The sequence below is a fragment of the Mobula hypostoma genome, chromosome 9 (genome assembly GCF_963921235.1).
Source record: "Mobula hypostoma chromosome 9, sMobHyp1.1, whole genome shotgun sequence".
NCBI lineage: Eukaryota > Metazoa > Chordata > Chondrichthyes > Myliobatiformes > Myliobatidae > Mobula > Mobula hypostoma.
The window spans coordinates 82,951,671-82,972,959 of record NC_086105.1 but is presented as its reverse complement, the minus strand read 5'-3'; the positions used below and the strand labels follow the sequence as shown (position 1 = coordinate 82,972,959).

General features: G+C 40.2%; 1 protein-coding gene across 6 annotated transcripts in view; it reads left to right on the top strand.

Moving 5' to 3' along the window:
- The window catches only part of LOC134351819 (protein MTSS 1-like), a 275,762-nt gene extending 255,661 nt beyond the window's left edge, over positions 1-20,101 (top strand). Inside the window, exons 11-15 of one of the 6 annotated variants that reach the window (XM_063058552.1) lie at positions 1,975-2,094; positions 3,134-3,322; positions 5,373-5,546; positions 10,441-10,600; positions 15,291-20,101. In XM_063058552.1, coding sequence (XP_062914622.1) covers positions 1,975-2,094; positions 3,134-3,322; positions 5,373-5,546; positions 10,441-10,600; positions 15,291-15,994 — 1,347 coding nt within the window. In that variant the 3' untranslated portion in view covers positions 15,995-20,101. The other 5 variants (XM_063058551.1, XM_063058556.1, XM_063058553.1 and 2 more) reach the window with 5 other exon arrangements.
- Positions 20,102-21,289: the final 1,188 nt, after the last annotated feature.

Genomic DNA, 21,289 nt, shown 5'->3' with positions numbered 1-21,289 from the left:
GAAAATATTACCATAGTAAGTCATATAAATTACATTTATGTGAATTTTGCTGGTTATTAAAGTTGTGCAGTAGGTGAGCAGTAAATTTGAATATTGGGAAACTGGAACCTTAATAATTCAGTACTGAACTCTATACATAGCTCAATGAAGGTCCAACAGAGATATTCTATCAAGAAAATTGTGTCCCTGTTACTGTCGTCCGATTCTTTGCTGTGATATAAATTTGAGCCATGGCCAAGAACTCTGCTTCAGAACTTTATTCATTGCACACATGCATTTATATCTTACATTCAATTTAGTTGGCACAGCATTAAGCTGATTAATCCATTTTTAAAATGACCCTACAACCTTTTGGTCATTTAGTATGGTTTGAATTATTTCAAATTTTAATTATAGTGTAAAAACAATACGAGATATTATACTTGCTCTAAAGTTGGTTGATTGTAATTGGAAAAGACTGAATGAATGAGCTGCTGTTCAATAGATGATATCCCTCGTAATACCCCCATCTTGCTCATGGCTGTGAATTATGAGACACAATATATGGCTCCAACAGCATATCACAGTGTAAAGTACACTTGTAAAGTGTAATCAATCAACAACTGATAAATGGCACTTCACATGGTTGCCATATCTTCCTGTTTTCCCCTTTCTCTTGGATTTGAGAGCCTAGTTCATATTTGAGCTAGAGCAATGAAGTTATTGTTGTTTACATGGGGAGGGATGGAGCTGGAGTCTCAACTTTCCTGGGCTATTTGATGAACGCATTGCATTAAATCAAGTGTAGAGAATGGAGGGGAAGGAAAGTGTAAATCAGGATTGTGTGGTATTTTCCATCAGATATCACTAAGTAGCATCCATGATCAATTTAAAAGTCTTTTGTCAACCTATATAAATGCTTTATGCTTCATCTATTGTTTCACTTAATGCATTAATTCAATAAATGCATTTGTAATTACTATTGTATGTCGTGTAGCTAGAATGACTTGTATTTTACTTTATTAGCAATTACTTTGTTAGGTGTGAGCATAAAGCTGTGCTATATATTGTGACATACACTCAGTGGCCACTTTATTATGTACAAAAATGGTACCCAATGTGGTCTTCTGCTTCTGTAGCCAATCCACTTTAAGGTTCGACATGTGTGTTCATAGATGCTGTTCTGCACACACTGTTGTACCATCTGGTCATTTGCCTTCCCATCAGCTTGAAACAGTCTGGCCATTCTCCTCTGACTACTCGTGCTCACTGGATGTTTTTTGTTTCTCACACCATTCCCTGAACTCTAGAGACTGTTTCGTGTCAAAATCCCAGGAGATCCGCAGTTTATAAGATAATCAAACCAGTCTGTCTGCCACCAACAATCATTCCACAATCAAAGTTACTTGATCACATCTCTTTCCCATTCTGATGTTTGGTCTGAACAGCAACTGATGATTCTTTTATGCATTGAGTTGCTGCCATATGATTGAATGATTAGTTATTGCATTAATGAGCAGGTGTATAGGTGTACTTAATAAACTGGCCGCTTGATCATTGCTAACTAATATAATACTGATGTTTCCCAATAACTAATTCATTTAACTATTAATTAGAAACTAGATTTCACAGCAGTATATATTGAGTCCTGCAGAAGGGTCTCAGCCCGAAACGTCATCTGCTTATTTATTTCCATAAGTGCTGCCTGACCTGCTGAGTTCCTCCAGTATTCTGTGTTGATTGCTCTGTATATCCAGCATCTGCAGAATTTTTTGTGTTCTGTATATATTAAGTTCTTTGATTCTTTCTCTGTTCTTTTTGATGATATAACTGAGTTTTTTTTGCCTTATCTTTGAAATTATGTATTTTATAACAGTATTTTATAACAACCAAACCCTAATCTTATATATTTTTCCTCTCCTTTATTGTTTTGGTTCAATTTCCTGCTCCGTATTTTCTCCTCACCTCTCTCCTGTTTGTACTGATATGCTGCAGAATTCATCCAGCTCTGCCTCCTCTGAAGCTTCTGAAACGTGCCAGTCAGTGAGTGAGTGCAGCTCACCGACATCAGTAAGCTCCGGTTCTACAATGGGAGCCTGGGCATCAACAGAAAAGGTGACCAGTCTTTTTTCCCCAATCCACAGGAAAAGTCCACATTATTGTTACTTTATCTGCTTTCATCTTTTATTCTATTTTCATTCCCAAAAATCTACATTTTTGGATTGTAGTGCAGAGTCGATTGCAGATAAATTCTATGTCTTTTGAAATTATTGACTGAATTTTAAAAAAAACACGAACTTCCATGGGATGAATTGAATAATGTGCAAGTTAGTGTGATTTTTGACCAAATGATCGACTAGATCAAATTGTTGTGAGGGTACTGCTGGTTTAAAGTCATTCCATAGTTTATATGGAGTTCCTGTTCCTGATTTATAGTCCAATAATGTGTGTATGTGTGCCCAGTGTACTGGGTCAGTGGGAATCAAAACTACCTGTTCATTTGCTGTTCAAACTACCCCATGAATGAATCAAGACATATTGAGGTATTTAACCCCTTAATGAAAGGTGCAGACCCTGTGCCCGTAAAAGCATACCTGTGCTTAAAAATATGGTAAAAATATAGGAAATTTCTAAAATCCCATTCTACTACTTGCAGAGTCATTTGAATCAGAATTTCCTGCTTCTATTTTGTTATATTAGAAGTATTTGCTTTTGTATTGAAATTCAGTTTATTGCCATTCAATTATACACACGTATACAGCTAAACAGAACAACATTTCTTGGGGGCCAAGGTGAAAAACACAGTGTGTGTATATTACATACAGCACATAAAATAATATTAACAGAAAAAAAGTATTCTGTAGATGTATAAGTTGACATAAACTGCATATACTATGGCATACATTTCAATAGACAACAGTATTACTGCTACTGTCATAAATAATGTATACGAGGTGGAGGTTACTTCATAAACAATATGTTTATAATAACAATACAAAATGTTTGACATTGAGGTTGTTCTGTCATAAATAATGTCTTTGTGATTACTCTCAATTCATGTTTATTGCTCCCTTGGATTTTTTATCATTGTTCTTGAGACATTTTTCATTTTTATTCCATTTGTATATTTGTTGTGTTGTGCTTTTCTATTTAGTTGCAGTTGGCAAATGGGTTTGATCACTTCAATTCATCTAGTGAACCATACCTTGCCTCAGCTGGTACACGCTTTCTCCCACATTTTCAGTCCTGTTCCCGACCTTGCTCAGCAGCTCTCTCAGTTAATCCTCATTACTATACCATTGGGCCTGGCATGTTTCCATCATCAAAAGTTCCTAGCTGGAAGGTTTGTGTTTTCAGTTTTATTCTGCATAGCTTTTAAAAAATATACTTTCTAAAACTGGTTCTTTCAATAACTGTCATGTGTTTTTTTTAAAAAAGCAATGGTGCTCAGCTTTTCCAAATCAGCTTGAATGAATTAAGTAAAGTTAATTGGAAATCTTTACAAATAACCTTTTATTACTTGAAGAACAGCTTACTGAGTTTGCAAAACCACATTGAATTGACACTCTGACTTCCATGCTACAAGTGCATACATTACCATTATACCTAATCGGGTCCTCAAGATATCACAAGGAAGTAAATTACACCAACCACTTTCATCTCCTCCATCAACAGCTTTTTGACTTTCTTCTTCCTCTTCATTCTAGCACTATCGTTGCAAATTGTGCTGTAACATCTGTGTTATTATATACAGGTTTCCCCCGCCATCCGAAGGTAGAGCGTTCCTATGAAACGGTTCGTAAGCCGGAATGTCGTAAAACGAAGAAGCAATTACCATTTATTTATATAGGAAAAATTTGTGAGCGTTTGCAGACCTAAAAAATAACCTACCAAATCATGTCAAATAACACATTAAACCTAAAATAACAGTAACATATAGTAAAAGCAGGAATGATATGATAAATACACAGCCTATATAAAGTAGAAATACTTTTCCACAATTATTGCCGCACTGTTCTCCGTAGCGAAAATCTCACACAAGCGCTTTCGGCAGAAACACGGCGCAAGCGCTGTCGGCAAAAACACTCTCTCCAATAAGTTTTAAGCTATGAAGCTGCCAAATCATACCAAATAACACTTAAAAATACCCAGCCTATATAAAGTAGAAATAATATATGTACAGTGTAGTATCACTTACGGGAATCAGGAAGACATCGAGCACACTGATGATGGTGTGTTAGGCTGAGTCGTCGGAGGTTGAGGTGGTGCAGTGGTCACCACCCTCCAAGCAGCGAACCGATACCGATCCGCGGAGAATGCCTCGGTAGCCGGGTCGCACCCAGCGCATCTTTAAGAAAAAAGCCGAAATAAACAAGCTAATTAATTAGCTTGTTTATTTTGGCTTTTTTCTTAAAGATGCGCTGGGTGCGTCCTGGCTACTGCTGCATTCTCCGCGGACCGGTACCTGTCCGCGTCCCAGGGGTTGGGGTGGTGGGACACTGGGGTGTCATCTCATCGGTTGTTTCCATCAGGGCAGGCAGGTCATCTTCTTCATGTTCAGTTCCTGGACAACTTCACTTTCGGCCCGTTCGCTACTACATTCGGTTTCGATTGATATCCTTTCCTCTTCCAATTGCTTCAGCTCTTCATCTATCAGTTCTTGGTCATGTGATGCCAAAACCTGTTCAACACCATCTTCGTCAACTTCCACAAGCCAAACTCACTTTGTCCTTGCTTTGTTCACCACGATCGAAACGCTTAATTATGTCTAGTTTTACGCTAAGTGTAACACCCTTACGAGCTCTTTTAGGCTTTTCCGATACCTTAGAACTCATCTTGCTAACGGCTGCTCACAGGCACATATTTAAGCAATGCCGGCGAGAATGCCGTTCCGAATCTGGGGGAGAGCGGCTGCTCAGGGCGCACGTTGCTTTTTCCGTGCACTGCCTTTTTTCGTAACAGTGAAAACACCTTCTATTAGCGGAAACAGGTCTTTCATAACAGCAAGGTGTCATAAAGCAAACGTTCGAAAAGCGGGGGACACCTGTAAATAGTAATTTATTAAGGATTTTAAAAAGATGAAAAATGATATTTTCATACTTGCATAATTCCTTTCAAGACTATCGAAGCTAGCTTCCTTGTCATTATAGTGCAAGTCAGAGTTAGTTTTCTGAGAAGTCTCTCACATCTACTTACCTGAACTGTTTAGAATAATCTGAGGTAGCGTGCTCATTTTTATGATACAGAAAACTCAGTGGAAAAGCATTTACTGACACCCTGCATGTGCCAATAAACCATAATTAGTGTTCTTCTAATTGACAACTCTATCACTCTTTTGATTTTTATCTAAAAATAATAACACAGACTTCTTAAACTTGCTCTGTTTTAATTAGGACTGGGCAAGACCAGGTCCCTATGATCAGCTGGGAATAAACACCCTACCAAAGCGTAAAGAATCAGAGCAGCATCGAGATACTGATCCTAAGGCAGTAATACCCATTGGTCAGAATGTACAAATGGATGAGGTTCAGAGAACTCGGAGTATGATGATCTCCACTGCTGCAAAGGTAATGATTTTATCTCAGTCATATTGTGTGAATTCTGTGCATTGTTAAAAATCCTACATCCTACAACCACCTAAAGGGACAGCCACTTTGGAACCTGGTGGAGACAAATGTTGCATGATGGCTTTATCTACTGGGTACTACAAGTGCTAGATAGGTTTTTGCATTTATTTGCAACTTTTTGGAAATTCAACAAAGGTTTATTTTCAGCTTTTAAATTTTGCTGTGATCTTATTGATGCAGAATATAATTACAGCTCTCACAAAACACCTTAAGGAGTTTCCTGTCATGCACATGCAACTCAAAAGCTAAACCTACAACACACCTAAGGTGTATAATATTTTAAATACGAGAAAATAAAAGAAACCATAGAAAACATTGAAAGCTACAGCACATTACAGGCCCTTCGGCGCACAATGCTCTCCTGAACATGTACTTACTTTAGAAATTACCCGTAGCCCTCTATTTTTCTAAGCTCCATTTACCTATCCAGGAGTCTCTTAAAAGACTCTATCGAATCCGCTTCCACCGCTGTCACCAGCAGACCATTCCATGCACTCACCACTGTCTGCGTTTTTAAAAAAAACTTACCCTTGACATCTCCTCTGTACCTATTAACAAGCACCGTAAAACTGTGCTGTCTTGTGTTAGCCATTTCAGCCTTGGGAAAAAGCCTCTGACTATCCATACGATCAATGCCTCTTTCACACCTCTCATCCTCCATCACTCCAAGGAGAAAAGGCCGAGTTCACTCAACCTATTCTCATAAGGCATGCTCCCCAATCTGGGCAGCATCCTTGTAAATCTCCTCTGCACCCTTTCTATAGTTTCTAAATCCTTCCTGTAGTGAAGTGACCAGAATTGAGCACAGTACTCCAAGTGGGATCTGACCAGGGTCCTATATACCTGCAACATTACCTCTTGGCTCTTAAACTGACATACAATTAAAAGCATATTTTGTGTGCCATCAAACAGATCTTTGCATACATAAGTATATTGAGGAGGGTCAAAGGGAAAACAAAACAGAATACAGAATATAATATTACAGTTCCAGAGAAAGTAAAGTGCAGGTAAGCAAGTAGGGTGCAAAGGCCACAGTGAGCTACATCAAGAGTTCAGGATGAAAAGGTCCTTTCAAGACTCCGATAACATCAGGATAGACTGGGTGTTACATGTTCTCAAACTTCTGTATCTTTTGCTCAATGGAAGAAGAAGGAATGTCTGGGATGTCTTTGATTCCATTGGTGGCTTTCAGGAGGCAGCATGAAGTGTAAACAGTATCAGTGAAGGGGAGGCTGGTTTTCACGATTGACCAGGCTGCACTTACAACTCAGTTCATCCAGATACATCTTCACCACCCTCTCAGGCATCACAATCCAAGCTCCAATTACCCTCTAGCTGAAAGCATTAAGTTAGAGAGAAAGGTTGAACAAGTTAGGTCTTTATTCTTTAGATCATAGAAGGTTGAGAGGAACTTGATAGAGGTATTTAAAATTATGAGGGGGATAGATAGAATTGACGTGGATAGGCTCTTTCCATTGAGAGTGGGGGAGACTCAAACAAGGGGACATGAGTTGAGAGTTAAAGGGCAAAAGTTTAGGGGTAACATGAGGGGGAACTTCTTTACTCAGAAAGTGGTAGCTGTGTGGAACGAGCTTCCAGCAGAAGTGGTTGAGGCAGGTTCGATGTTGTCGTTTGAAGTTAAATTGGATAGATATATGAACAGGAAAGGAATGGAGGGTTATGGGCTGAGTGCAGGTCGGTGGGACTAGGTGAGAGTAAGAGTTTGGCACGGACTAGAAGGGCCGAGATGGCCTGTTTCCGTGCTGTAATTGTTATATGGTTATATCTTTTACCCCTCATATTAAGTCTATACCTTCTTTTCTATGGTAGGCAACATCTTCATGCATCTCCTCTGCACTCCCATCAGTACAGTTATGCAGTATGACAACCAGGCCTGCACAGAAATACTCTGTCATCTAACCAATCTTCCTTCTCTTACACACTCTGTGTCTTGGCTAATGAAGGCATGTTATTGATTTTCAGTCTCTGTGTGACCACCTTCAGAGCTCCATGGACTCACACACAGATATCTTTTTGCTCTTCAGTCTTGTCATTCACTTGCAATATCCTCTTATGTCTTCCACAATGTATCACCTCACAATTACCAGGATCATAAGATGTAAGATTATTTTGTATCATCTTCCAGCTTCTTACTTCATCTCCCACTCACCCACCTTCCCCCTCATCTGCTCTCAACTATCACCTGCCAGCTTGTACTCATTCCTTTCCCTCCAACTTCTTATTCTGGCTTCTTCCCCAGATGTTTCCAGTCCTGAAGAAGGGTCTCAGCCAGAAATGTCAATCGATTATTCTTTTGTATTGATGCTGCCTGACCTGCTGAACTCCTCCAACATTTTGTGTGCAAAGAAACACAGAATCATAGAAAATCTACAGCACAATACAGGCCCTTCGGCCCTCAAAGCTGTGCCAAACATGTCCTCGCCTTAGAAATTACCTAGGGTTACCCATAACTCTATTTTTCTGAGCTCTATGTACCTGTCCAGGAGTCTCTTAAAAGACCCTATCGTATCCGCCTCCACCACGGTCGTCGGCAGCCCATTCCACGCACTCACCACTCTCGGCATAAAAAACTTACCCAGACATCTCCTATGTACCTACTTCCAAGCACCTTAAAACAGTACCCTCTCATGTTAGCCATTCCAGACCTAGGAAAAAGCCTCTGACTATCCACACGATCAATGCCTCTCATCATCTTATACACCTCTATCAGGTCACCTCTCATCCTCTGTCACTCCAAGGAGAAAAGGCCGAGTTCACTCAATCTATTCTCATAAGGCATGCTCCCCAATCCAGGCAACATCCTTGTAAATCCCCTCTGCACCCTTTCTATAGTTTCCACATCCTTCCTGCAGTGAGGTGACCAGAAGTGAGCACAGTACTCCAAGTGGTGTCTGACCAGGGTCCTATATAGCAGCAACATTACCTCTCGACTCCTAAACTCAATCCCATGATTGATGAAGGCCATCCATTGATTTTAGGCACGTAGATGAAATAAAATGGAGGGCTATAGGCTTAGATTGATTATGAGTATGTTTACATAAGTTGCCATAACATCATGCGGTCAAAAGATGTGTATTGTGCTGTACTGTTCTATGATCTATGTGAAATACAAACCTATGTTAAATAATCTTGACAAGAAGAGAATGCACATAATTTTAGAAATATTAGAATTAATGACTGGGAAATGACAACCTGCACAATTCATTTTTGTCACAGTCATAAAAAACTACAGCACAGAAACAGGGCCTTTAGCCCACCCAGTTCATGTTGAACCATTTCAGCTGCCTAGTCCCATCGAAGGCCAATGCACCGTATGCTTTCTTAACCACAGAGTCAACCTGCACAGCAGCTTTGAGTGTCCTATGGACTTGGACCCCAAGATCCCTCTGATCCTCCACACTGCCAAGAGTCTTACCATGAATACTATATTCTGCCATCCTATTTGACTTACCAAAATGAACCACCTGCACTTATCTGGGTTGAACTCCATCTGCCACTTCTCAGCCTAGTTTTGCATCCTATCGATGTACCACTGTAACCTCTGACAGCTCTCCACACTATCCATAATACCCCCAACCTTTGTGTCATCAACAAATTTACTATCCCATCCCTCCACTTCCTCATCCAGGTCATTTATAAAAATCACAAAGAGCATGGGTCCCAGAACTGATCCTTGAGGCACACTGCTAGTCACCAACCTCCATGCAGAATATGACCTGTCTACAACACTCTTTGCCTTCTGTGGGCAAGCCAATTCTGGATCCACAAAGCAATGTCCCCTTGGATCCCTTGCCTCCTTACTTTTTCAATAAACCTTGCATGGGGTACCTTATCAAATGCCTTGCTTAAATCCATATGCACTACATCTGCTGCTCTACCATCATCAATGTGTTTAGTCACATCCTCAAAAAATTAAAAAATTAAGGCATGACCTGCCTTTGACAAAGCCATGCTGACTATTCCTAGTTATGTTATGCCTCTCCAAATGTTCATAATTCCTGCCTCTCAGGCTCTTTTCCATCAACTTACCAACCACTGAAGTAAGACTCACTGGTCTATAATTTCCTGGGCTATCTCTTCTCCCTTTCTTGAATAAGGGAACAACATCTGTAACCCTCCAATTCTCCCAAACCTCTCATGTCCCCATTGATGAGCAAAGATCATTGTCAGAGGCTCAGCAATCTCCTCCCTTGCCTCCCACAGTAGCTTGGGTACATCTGTCTGGTCCCGATGATTTATCCAACTTGATGCTTTCCAAAAGCTCCTCTTTCTAAATATCTATATACTCAAAGCTTTTTGGTCCGCTGTAAGTCATCCCTAAAATTGCCAAGATCCTTTTCCGTAGTGAATACTGAAACAAAGTACTTATTAAGTACCTCCTCTGGTGCCATGCACACTTTTCCACTGTCACACTTGATTGGTCCTATTCTCTCACCTCTTATCCTTTTGCTCTTCACATACTTGTAGAATGCCTTGGGGTTTTCCTTGATCCTGCCTGCCAAGGCCTTCTCATGGCCCCTTGTGGCTGTCCTAATTTCATTCTTAAGCTCCTTCCTGCTAGCTTGTAATCTTCTAGATCTCTATCATTACCTAGTTTTTTGAACCTTTTGTAAGCTTTTCTTCTTGACTATGATCGGCTGAGTGTACATCTGAGAGCATCTGTCCCCAATTTATGCTTCCAAGTTCCTGCTTAACTTCCATGAGAAACTAACTTTGTTTTACACATCTTGGTTTGAATGCTAAATATAATTAGATAAGTCATAGCTTTAATATTGATGCAATATTAATGTAACATACATTCTTGTGGCAGCAGGGGGAGGATGTTGAAACTCATGAAGAATTGGCTTTGGCCTTGAGCCGAGGTCTTCAGCTGGATACGCAGAGGAGCAGTCGGGATTCCTTGCAGTGCTCTAGTGGATACAGCACACAGACTACCACACCGTGCTGCTCAGAAGACACAATTCCCTCGCAAGGTAATATGAGCAGGCCTATTACTTTTATATATACTGTAGGATGGACTCCTGGATTGTTACAATCGTGTCATCATAATATATTATAAGACATAGGAGCAGAATTAAGCCACTTGACAATTGAGTCTGCTCCACAATTCCATTGTGGTTGCTTTATTATCCATCTCAACCCCATTCTCTTGCCTTCTTCCCATAACCTTTGATGCCCTGGCTAACCAAGAACTTGCCAACCTCCATTTTAAATATACTCAAAGTCTTGGTCCCCACAGCTATCTGTGACAATGAATTCTACAGGTTCACCACCCTCAGTTAAAGAAATTCCTTTTCATCTCTACTCTGTGTGGTCATCCCTCTATTCTGATGCTGTGCCCTCTGGGTCTAGACTCGCCCACTATAGGAAACATCCTCTCCACATCTACTCCATCTATACTTGATAGGTTTTAATGAGATTCCACCCCCCCCATTCCTTTAAACTCTAGTGAGTACAGGTTCAAAGCCATCAAACGCTCCTCATACCGTAACCCTTTCATTCCAGAATCATTCTCATGAACCTCCAATGTCAGCATATCTTTTCCTAGATAAAGGGCCACCATGCATTCAAATGAACTCTTTGTGCTACTTATACCTAAACACTTCTGAGGAATTGATGTCAACCAGGATACAGTTCTCAGTAACTTTATAAAGCAAAAGAGAAGACCTGTTTAAGGAGTATTGCAGACCAGTGACGGTCTTATATACACTGCAGAGACCTGATTCTATAGGCTTTTCAGAACAGTTCCATTTTCAGTTCAGAAAGCAAAGGCTGGTTTTACTGTGGATACTATGTAAGGATGGTTAAACAGCAGTACTTCAGTCCTGTGTAGATCCACAATACTAGTCTGGATCTTTATCTGTCTCCTATCCATACAAGAAGATGTTCACATTGCTGATGCAGAGACATACAACATGGCTTCTATTCGGCTCTGGTAGAATTTCAGCACTGTCTCTCTTCTAGATTTCCAAACATTCACACCGAAAGGTAAATTGCCAATAATTGCTTCTGTTTCACCGGAGTAACAATGTTATCATGTTCATATTTACAGAACTGCTCACCTTTGGTGCTTCACTCTCAGCTACCCTCCATGACTCTACAACCCTCGAAACAAGGATTTCTATGTCAGAAACCAGACATGCATCCATCACCCCTGCCTGTGTCTGGACACCACCTGAGCAGGACTTTTCAGTTGGTACCTTCAGAGGGTCACTGAACAAGCAGACAGACCCTAACTAACTAACCAGATATTGCAGAGGCTTCAAGTAACTGAACTCCTCAGGCAGAGCAATGTATATCCTCTGGATGACTCGACAGCAGTTCTGTTAACTTAGTCACTACTCCATCAAAGATACACATATTTGCGTAATTTATGAGTAAAGTGGTGCAGTGCATTCTTTTAGCACCATTCAAGTACAAGGCACATCATTCCATTTGCTTTCAAGATTTTCAGTACATCAGTCTTTCTTAACCAAGAGTATTTATGTAGCCTTCAACCTCCAATGGAGTTATGGGGGGGGGGCTTAAATTGTGGCTTGACCCCCTAGAGTCTTTGCGTGACTGTACCATGTCTCATGGTCTTGAACTTTGGAATGTTTCACACCATAGCGTTCAGCATGTACTGAAAGTCCAGGTTTCAGGCATGCCAGAGGATATCTTCTAATGAACTAATAGATTTTTCAATGGCATAACGACTTGTGAAATAGGAGCAGTCCCTTGTTCCTTCTCTTCTCAAAGGTCCACTACCATTTTAGGTGGAGAATTATTTTTCCTGTCCTGAATGATCAAAGTTTTTATTTTGAGATTGTGACCTTGGTCCTAGCCACCCTAGCTAAAGGGAAACATCATCCCTGTCAGGCGCCCCTTAAATATTTTGTGTTTTGCAGTGTAATTACTCTCACATCATTCAATGCCAGAATGTAACTTCACCTTGTAACAAATCTGCAATCACAAGAATCCACTGGTGAACTATTGCTGTACCCCCTCAATAGCAAGTATATCTTTCCGTAGCTGGGAAGACCATGCTTGTAAGTACTATTCCACAAGCTAACTGGAACAAAATGTCTTCACACTTGTACTCCAGACCTCTTACAACAAAGTACTGTTTGCCTTTTTAACTATTTGCTTGCTAACTTCATAATTCATGTGAAGGACAATTGAGTCCCTCTGGACACCACTTTTTTTAAACTCTTGCTATTTAAAGAAATACTCTGCCTTTCTACTTTATCTACCATGCTGATGACTTTCGTTGTTTCTACATTATATTGCATGTCCTTGGCCATTCATTTAATTTGTCTATATCTCCCTAAAATCTGTTTGCCTTCTTCTTACATTGCAATTGCTGTACAGTTTTGTATCATCAGCAGACTTGCTTCACTCATTGATTCACTCATTCAAATAATTGATATTGATTGTGAACATCTCCATTCCAAATCAAGCACTATTGACATGTTGTACACTAATGTTGCAGGTTGGCCCTGCCAACCCTTCTTTACTATTTTCAAAGTGCCCTGTACCCAAACATAATAGTTTGCAGCGATTTTCCTACTGCTGAAATTAGTCTAATTGGTTCATGGTTTTTAATTCTCTGTTCTTCCTTAAGCAGGAAGTTTTCATTTCCTACTTCCAAGTTTATATGGAATTTTGGAAGACGTTTGTCCATTCATCCATTAGCCACGTCCTTCAAAACCTTATGCATTCATCTGATCCTGGGGAATTTATTGCCTTTTGGGTTCTGTCATTTTCTCCAACACAGCCTGTTGACTTTTGTTATTTCTCTATGTGCATCCTGGAAAAGCATGTAGGCTCACGTTACACTGCTATATGGGATGAACCTCGACAAAGACTAGTATATGCTTTTCCAGACCTCAATACTTGCATATTCCAGAAGGAGATGGTTAACATCCTTATCCCTACCACAACCAGCTCAAGGGCAGTATTATTACTCCAACTTTTCGTGTCTCTGACAGTGGGCCTTTCTTACCATCAAACAACAAAATTCTGCAAAGAAGTATTCTGTGGTGGCATTCTACTCAGGGAGACAATTTACAGAATTCTCCTCCTCCAGCAGGTAAATGGTTCGATGCACATATTTTTCTACAAGGAGCAGAAGAACTGTACAGTTCAGCAGAATGGAATATTGCCAGACATATTCTTTGCAATATCGGGAACAGAAATATTATTCGACAATGCTAATACTTTACATCATTTCATGTATCCCTTGTAACTTTTCTTTGATATCTTTCACATGCATTCCCATTCAACAAAATTTGTAGCAGTTACTTATTCACAGAACAGTTTCCCCGACATTTATATCTTATAAATACCTACATTATGAGAATTGTTCAGTACAATGCCGTTATTGAATTAATTTTGATTGTTGGCATAATCAGATGTGCATTCAGTTATGTAATTGCTGAACTGATGTAAAATTACTGCAGCATAGGAGGTATTGGGTCCACCAAGTCTCCACTGGCTCTTTAAAGGGCAATCTAGTCCAGTGGTCCCCAACCTTCTGCGCACCGCGGACCGGTTTAATATTGACGACATTCTTGTGGACCAGGGGTGGGGGGCTATGTTTAAGTTCAACAGTGCGTGACAGGGAATGAGGAAAGATGCAGCTGACTCACATCGTTTCATATCGCCAAATCATATCGTTTCCGTGCGGACCGATAGCACATGCTTGTGGCCTGGTACCGGTCCGCAGCCCAGTGGTTGGGGACCACTGATCTAGTCGGATTCCCCATGAACTTGCTTCTTGACCTTACAAATTTTTTACCTTCAGTCCCTTTCTGAAATCTGCATCTACTACATGTTCAGGAAATGCATTCCTGATTGAGAAATAACATGAACTTTTCCTTAGGTTGTCCTGCAACTTTTACTAGTGGCAATAAATTTATGTTCTCCATACTTAACACCCATCTGGTAACATAAGTAGTTTTCCTATTATCCTGTTTAAATCTGTCATGATCTTTTACATTTGTATTAAATTTGCCATCATCTTTCTCTGCACTGAGGAGAATTCCTGCTTCAGTGGTGGTAGGTAACTCTCAAACAGACCTTCAGTGCAAGGAGAAAATGTACAAGCAGACCCAATACCAATTGAGGATCATTTGATTCCTGTTGAAACTTCCAACTGTGCCTCAAGATCAGGTGGGTCTTCTGACATGGAGCTTAGACCAGAGCAGGATCTTGAGACAGCAGAAAGCAATATATTTCCACCTGCCACCACATAGGCATCTGTCCATAAAGCAAAAGAGAGGCTATTTGTATTGAAATGCTGAAGCCATTCTGAAAAAGCTGTGGACTCTCAGCTGCTGAGACTCCACATCATTTCTAAGGTTCAGTGGTCAGAATTGAATGCTATGTTGCAGATAGTGCCTTTCAGCACTTGGCACTGTTGGCTAATAAAACTGTGGAGAATTATTACATTGTCCATAAATACAATACCTTCAGTCATTAGTTGCCAATCAAAATATCAGTGATGTGTGTAGTTGGCATTACCAGACACAAATATTCCCCTCAGTGGTAGTAACAGCGACAAAGATTGAAGGTCAATTCAATCACACATTTTCCAGCCTTTAGATCTATGTGCATTACTGCATTTTACTGCAATGCAAAGTCAATTTTAATTCAAAACTCGGTTTTTAATAATCTGTTTAGTTTCAGATTATGATTACTTCTCGGTTAGTGGTGATCAAGATGTCGAACAGACCGAGTTTGACAAATCCTCCACTATTCCACGAAATAGCGATATAAGCCAGTCCTATCGCCGCATGTTCCAGGCAAAGCGCCCTGCATCCACAGCGGGCCTGCCCACAAATGCTGGATCAGCGATGATGACTCCAGGTGTCGCTACAATTAGGCGGACACCATCAACCAAACCCTCGGTGCGAAGAGCAACTGTAGGCGCAGGCCCAATACCAATTAAGACCCCTGTAATTCCTGTTAAAACTCCAACTGTGCCTGAAGCAGGTGGGTCTTCTGGCACGCAACCTTGGCCAGAGGAATCAAAGCAAGGTCCTGACACTGCAGAAAGCAATACCTCATCACCTTCTTGCATGGAGCCACCTGTCACCTCACCTGTGCCATCACAGTCCGTAAACCCTACAGAAGAAGAGAGGCAGTCTGCAATGAACGAGCAGGTGACAACAGTCATTGGAGCCCCCAACGTGGCCGTCACTGTGGTGCCTGCAACAGGGGGTCACTCTGAAGTCACTTTGAGCTTGCAGGAGTCAGATGAAGGAGCTGAGAGTTCCATGGCCCCCTTGCCTCCGCAAGGTGAAGACATGCTCAGCGCCATCCGACGGGGAGTAAAACTGAGAAAAACCACCACTAATGATCGTTCAGCCCCAAGGTTTTCATAAATGTACAGATTATATTATGCAGATTACGGTAGGAATCTCTGTAATCTTGAGAAATCCATTCCAGTGTGTTTGGGGGAAAATGATTCTCACACATTTATATTATTTGAGAACCTCATGAGAGAGGAGACTGGTGGAATACAGAGGAAAAGGCAGTTGGGGATTGGAGGAAGCTTTACTGGTTGCATTATCATTTGGATTTAACAGTCCATAAAGACTGTTTCCTTTCGCAGCTTCCTTTTAGTTTGCCAGTTGCTTTATTTCTCCCTTCTGCCAGAAGGTGCCAAATCATATAAAACATGCTATAAAGCTCACTCTATTGACAGAGCACAACATGTTAAAAGATGTTTTATTGAGGAATGGATAACTTTATTTAAAACTGTCAGGGAACGTGTTCAGTGATTGAAAGTTAAAGAGTATGTTGAATTCAGAGCATATCAAGGAAAATAGAAGATTTTATTTATTGGATTTTATCCATGCACAAAGATTTTTCTATAGAATGGTGGTGGTAAGCAGCATCACACTGTGTTAGATGTATTTACTGCCTGTACAGTAATAGAGGTGAATTTAGCAGACTACCAGCTAACATAACACAAGCAATACAGTGCAACTACGGCATGAGAAGTCAGCGTGGATTTAATGTTTAGTTGTTAGAGTGCCATGACAGTAACAGAATTAAAGGATGTTTTTACACAGTTAGACATAGTAATTTTCTAATGCTTGATGTTGATCCTAACAAAATGAGCCATTCGCAGTAACAGAATTTGTAATTTCATAAACTGTTTAGACATTGCTTTCTGCTAAATTTAACTGTCCACAGAAATTGCCTTGTTTTATGCATGTGGCACAATGTTATTTTCTCTACACCTGCCGCTGTTCATATGCACTCTTCACTTTTCCCTTTCTCCACTTTTTCTAATTTTAATTAGGGATTTTAGGTGATAACAGTGGAAAGTAAGTGGCATACAGTAGTATCACGTCTTTTTAAAAACTCAAAAGGTAGCAGGGAGTTCTCTAAATAACATTGCCTTTCTCTCAAATTTTCTTTTTAAATGAGAGTTTCACCCAGCAGGCTGGGTAAGTAAAACCCATAGAGTACAATAATAGGAAAACAAAATACATGTTTCATTTATGACAGAGCAGTAGCCATAGAATTACAGCTCAGGTCTTATCCCTTGTGCAACAATACATCTGAATAAAAATACTTTCAGGGGCTTGTTTGTTATGTATTTCAGCTCTCAATTCATGAATCATTTTAAATATGGGAAGCTGCAGACTGAGGAGCGTACAAACATGTGTATACTTGCCATCTCCTCTAGGCATGATTAATACTTAAGTATATCTTTAACATTTTCAGTAAACTAAGCCTTTGCTTTATGTCAAATATTGTATTTTGTTTTACATCAATTATGGCTAGAATAGGTCATGCGATATTCAGTAAATCAATATACTCCCTCCATTCCTCTTATTTCATCCCTGAACATCCTTACAATAAGCATAAGATGGTAGCAAGTACGTAAATTGTTTTCAAATGCAGTTTGCTTTTTTTAAAAACAATAGGCACAATTATATATTGATGTTTTTAATCTTGAGATGTCTTTACATAATCTTTGAACATTTCACAAGTTACAGGTAATCTCCATCAAGCAGAAAACTTGTAGAAAACATTCTGGAGGCACAAAATACAGAGCTGTTCTTTTGAAATAAAGTTGCAACATGTTTAATAAACAAGTCCCTGGCTAGGAAATAGTAATACCTATGGGGATTCTGATAAAAAAACAGAACTGAAAAGATAAGTATACAATGTGACAATAAGTATACATTAATCTACAATAGTAATTTCAGCTGATGCTAATAGTCAATGGTTTCTTACTAGCTCTTAATTATACAATCATAGGCACAACAGTAATTGTTCTGTGCAAGAAAAGCATAGGAAAACTTCATCAAGACATGGTATGTCAAAGTAGATTCTAAAATTCATCACACATCCTTGCAATCCTTCATGGTTAAATCTGGAAGAATGTTGCCAAAATTTTAATATTGTTTAAACAGAATTGTTTTTGGAATAGTAAACATTTGATGTGTTTTGCATATTGTAAAAAAGAACAGGCTAGAATTATTTCTTATGGTAAATTATTGTGGTTTTTGTTTCTGGTTTGTATTGAGAGTTGACCTCTCCTTGTGGAGTTTCATTTTGTTTGAGAGGTGTAAATATAACAATATATAATTTTGTGTCAGCCTCTTCTGTGTAATGATTGCTTCAGCCTATATTAAAGAAATGTAAACAAAATCGACTTTGTTTTCACTTTGTAACGAAATGCGTAGCTATAACATTTAAAAAGTAATTTATTCTCTTTCTGATGTCAGAGGTTGTGTTTAAAAACGCAAACACGAGAAATTCTGCAGATGCTGGAAATTCAAGCAACACAAATCAAAGTTGCTGGTGAACGCAGCAGGTCAGGCAGCATCTCTAGGAAGAGGTACAGTCGAAGTTTCAGGCCGGGACCCTTCATCAGGACTAATATATGTATCTCAAAGGAATAGTTGATGATGGGTGATAAAGTTCACTCGAATCCTCCTGGCTCCTGGCACAGAACTAACCATAACAGATCTATATTTATATAAAGTAGGATAATAGCATGCTAATTAGGGAACCTGTAGCAGTTATTCTTGATATCAGTTTTGCAGATGATGCAGTTAATTTGTCTCAAACCTTCTGATTGAGTGGGCAAGGATCTGCCAAATGAAGGATAATGTGTGAAATGGGAAATTACCCATTGAAGCAGGAAATATAACAAAACATTAACTGAATAATGAAGGATTAGTGCTATGAAAAGGATAGATCTGGATTCTCTGGTGTATGATTCCCAATAAAACAACACACTGTAGGTGCAGAAAGTAATTTGGAAAGCTAATGCAATGTTGTTGTTCATTGTGAGAATTAAATTCAAATGGAGGGAAGGTAAAATTCAATAATAGAGGGCATTATATACATCTGGAGATTTGTATAGGGTAACTGTACCGATCATATTTAAGAATGAAGCATTGGAAGAGGTTGATTAGATTAATAATTGGAATGAGAGGGTTGGTGTAAGGGGAAAGACTGGACAAACTATGCTCATATCTGCTGGAGATTAGAAGACTGAGAGGAGACCGGGCAGAAATACAGTATCCCAGGACCACAGACAGGCCAGAAACTGTGATTAAAAATGTTGGAAACACAGAGCAGGTTGAGCAGCAACACTGGGGATGAGAAACAGCAAACAGTTCTGGATGAGAATTCTTCATCAGGAATGAAAAAGTAGAAAGCACACTTTGAAGGTGCCGAAAAGAGTTAAGCAAGCAGAGTATGTCTGATAAAGTGCAAACCAACGTTGTCAAGGTAACAATTACTCTTAATAGTCTTGGAGCAATACAGCACAAATACAGGCTGTTTGGCCTTTTCGGTCCATACTGACTACGGTGCCCAGCAATTTCCTGTCTTTGGTTCTGATCTAAATAAGCCTTGTCCTCCATGTACCTATCCAACTGCTTCTCAAATGATACAATTGTATCTGTCTTTGGCAGTTCGTTCCATATGCTTAGCAACCTCTGTGTGGGGAAAAGATTGCTCCTCAGATCCCTTTTAAATCTTCTCACCCTAAACCTATGCTTTCTAGTTTTTGTCTTCCCATCCCTGATGCAATGACTTGCCATTCATAGAAACATAGAAAATAGGTGCAGGAGTAGGCCATTCGGCCCTTCGAGCCTGCTCCGCCATTTATTATGATCATGGCTGATCATCCAACTCAGAACCCCGCCCCAGCCTTCCCTCCATACCCCCTGACCCATGTAGCCACAAGGGCCATATCTAACTCCCTCTTAAACATAGCCAATGAACTGGCCTCAACAGTTTCCTGTGGCAGAGAATTCCACAGGTTCACCTCTCTCTGTGTGAAGAAGTTTTTCCTAATCTCGGTCCTAAAAGGCTTCCCCTCTATCCTCAAACTGTGACCCCTCGTTCTGGACTTCCCCAACATCGGGAACAATCTTCCTGCATCTAGCCTGTCCAATCCTTTTAGGATCTTATACGTTTCAATCAGATCCCCCCTCAATCTTCTAAATTCCAACGAGTACAAGCCCAGTTCATCCAGTCTTTCTTCATATGAAAGTCCTGCCATCCCAGGAATCAATCTGGTGAACCTTCTTTGTACTCCCTCTATGGCAAAGATGTCTTTCCTCAGATTAGGGGACCAAAACTGCACACAATACTCCAGGTGTGGTCTCACCAAGGCCTTGTACAACTGCAGTAGTACCTCCCTGCTCCTGTACTCGAATCCTCTCGCTATAAATGCCAGCATACCATTCGCCTTTTTCACCACCTGCTGTACCTGCATGCCCACTTTCAATGACTGGTGTATAATGACACCCAGGTCTCGTTGCACCTCCCCTTTTCCTAATCGGCCACCATTCAGATAATAATCTGTTTTCCTATTTTTGCCACCAAAGTGGATAACTTCACATTTATCCACATTAAATTGCATCTGCCATGAGTTTGCCCACTCACCCAACCTATCCAAGTCACCCTGCATCCTCTTAGCATCCTCCTCACTGCTAACACTGCCACCCAGCTTCGTGTCATCCGCAAACTTGGAGATGCTGCATTTAATTCCCCCATCCAAGTCATTAATATATATTGTAAACAACTGGGGTCCCAGCACTGAGCCTTGCGGTACCCCACTAGTCACTGCCTGCCGTTCTGAAAAGGTCCCGTTTATTCCCACTCTTTGCTTCCTGTCTGCTAACCAATTCTCCACCCACACCAATACCTTACCCCCAATACCGTGTGCTTTAAGTTTCCACACTAATCTCCTGTGTGGGACCTTGTCAAAAGCCTTTTGAAAATCCAAATATACCACATCCACTGGTTCTCCCCTATCCACTCTACTAGTTACATCCTCAAAAAATTCTATGAGATTCGTCAGACATGATTTTCCTTTCACAAATCCATGCTGACTTTGTCCGATGATTTCACCGCTTTCCAAATGTGCTGTTATCACATCCTTGATAACTGACTCCAGCAGTTTCCCCACCACCGACGTTAGGCTAACCGGTCTATAATTCCCCAGTTTCTCTCTCCCTCCTTTTTTAAAAAGTGGGGTTACATTAGCCACCCTCCAATCCTCAGGAACCAGTCCAGAATCTAATGAGTTTTGAAAAATTAACACTAATGCATCCACTGTTTCTTGGGCTACTTCCTTAAGCACTCTAGGATGCAGACCATCTGGCCCAGGGGATTTATCTGCCTTCAATCCCTTC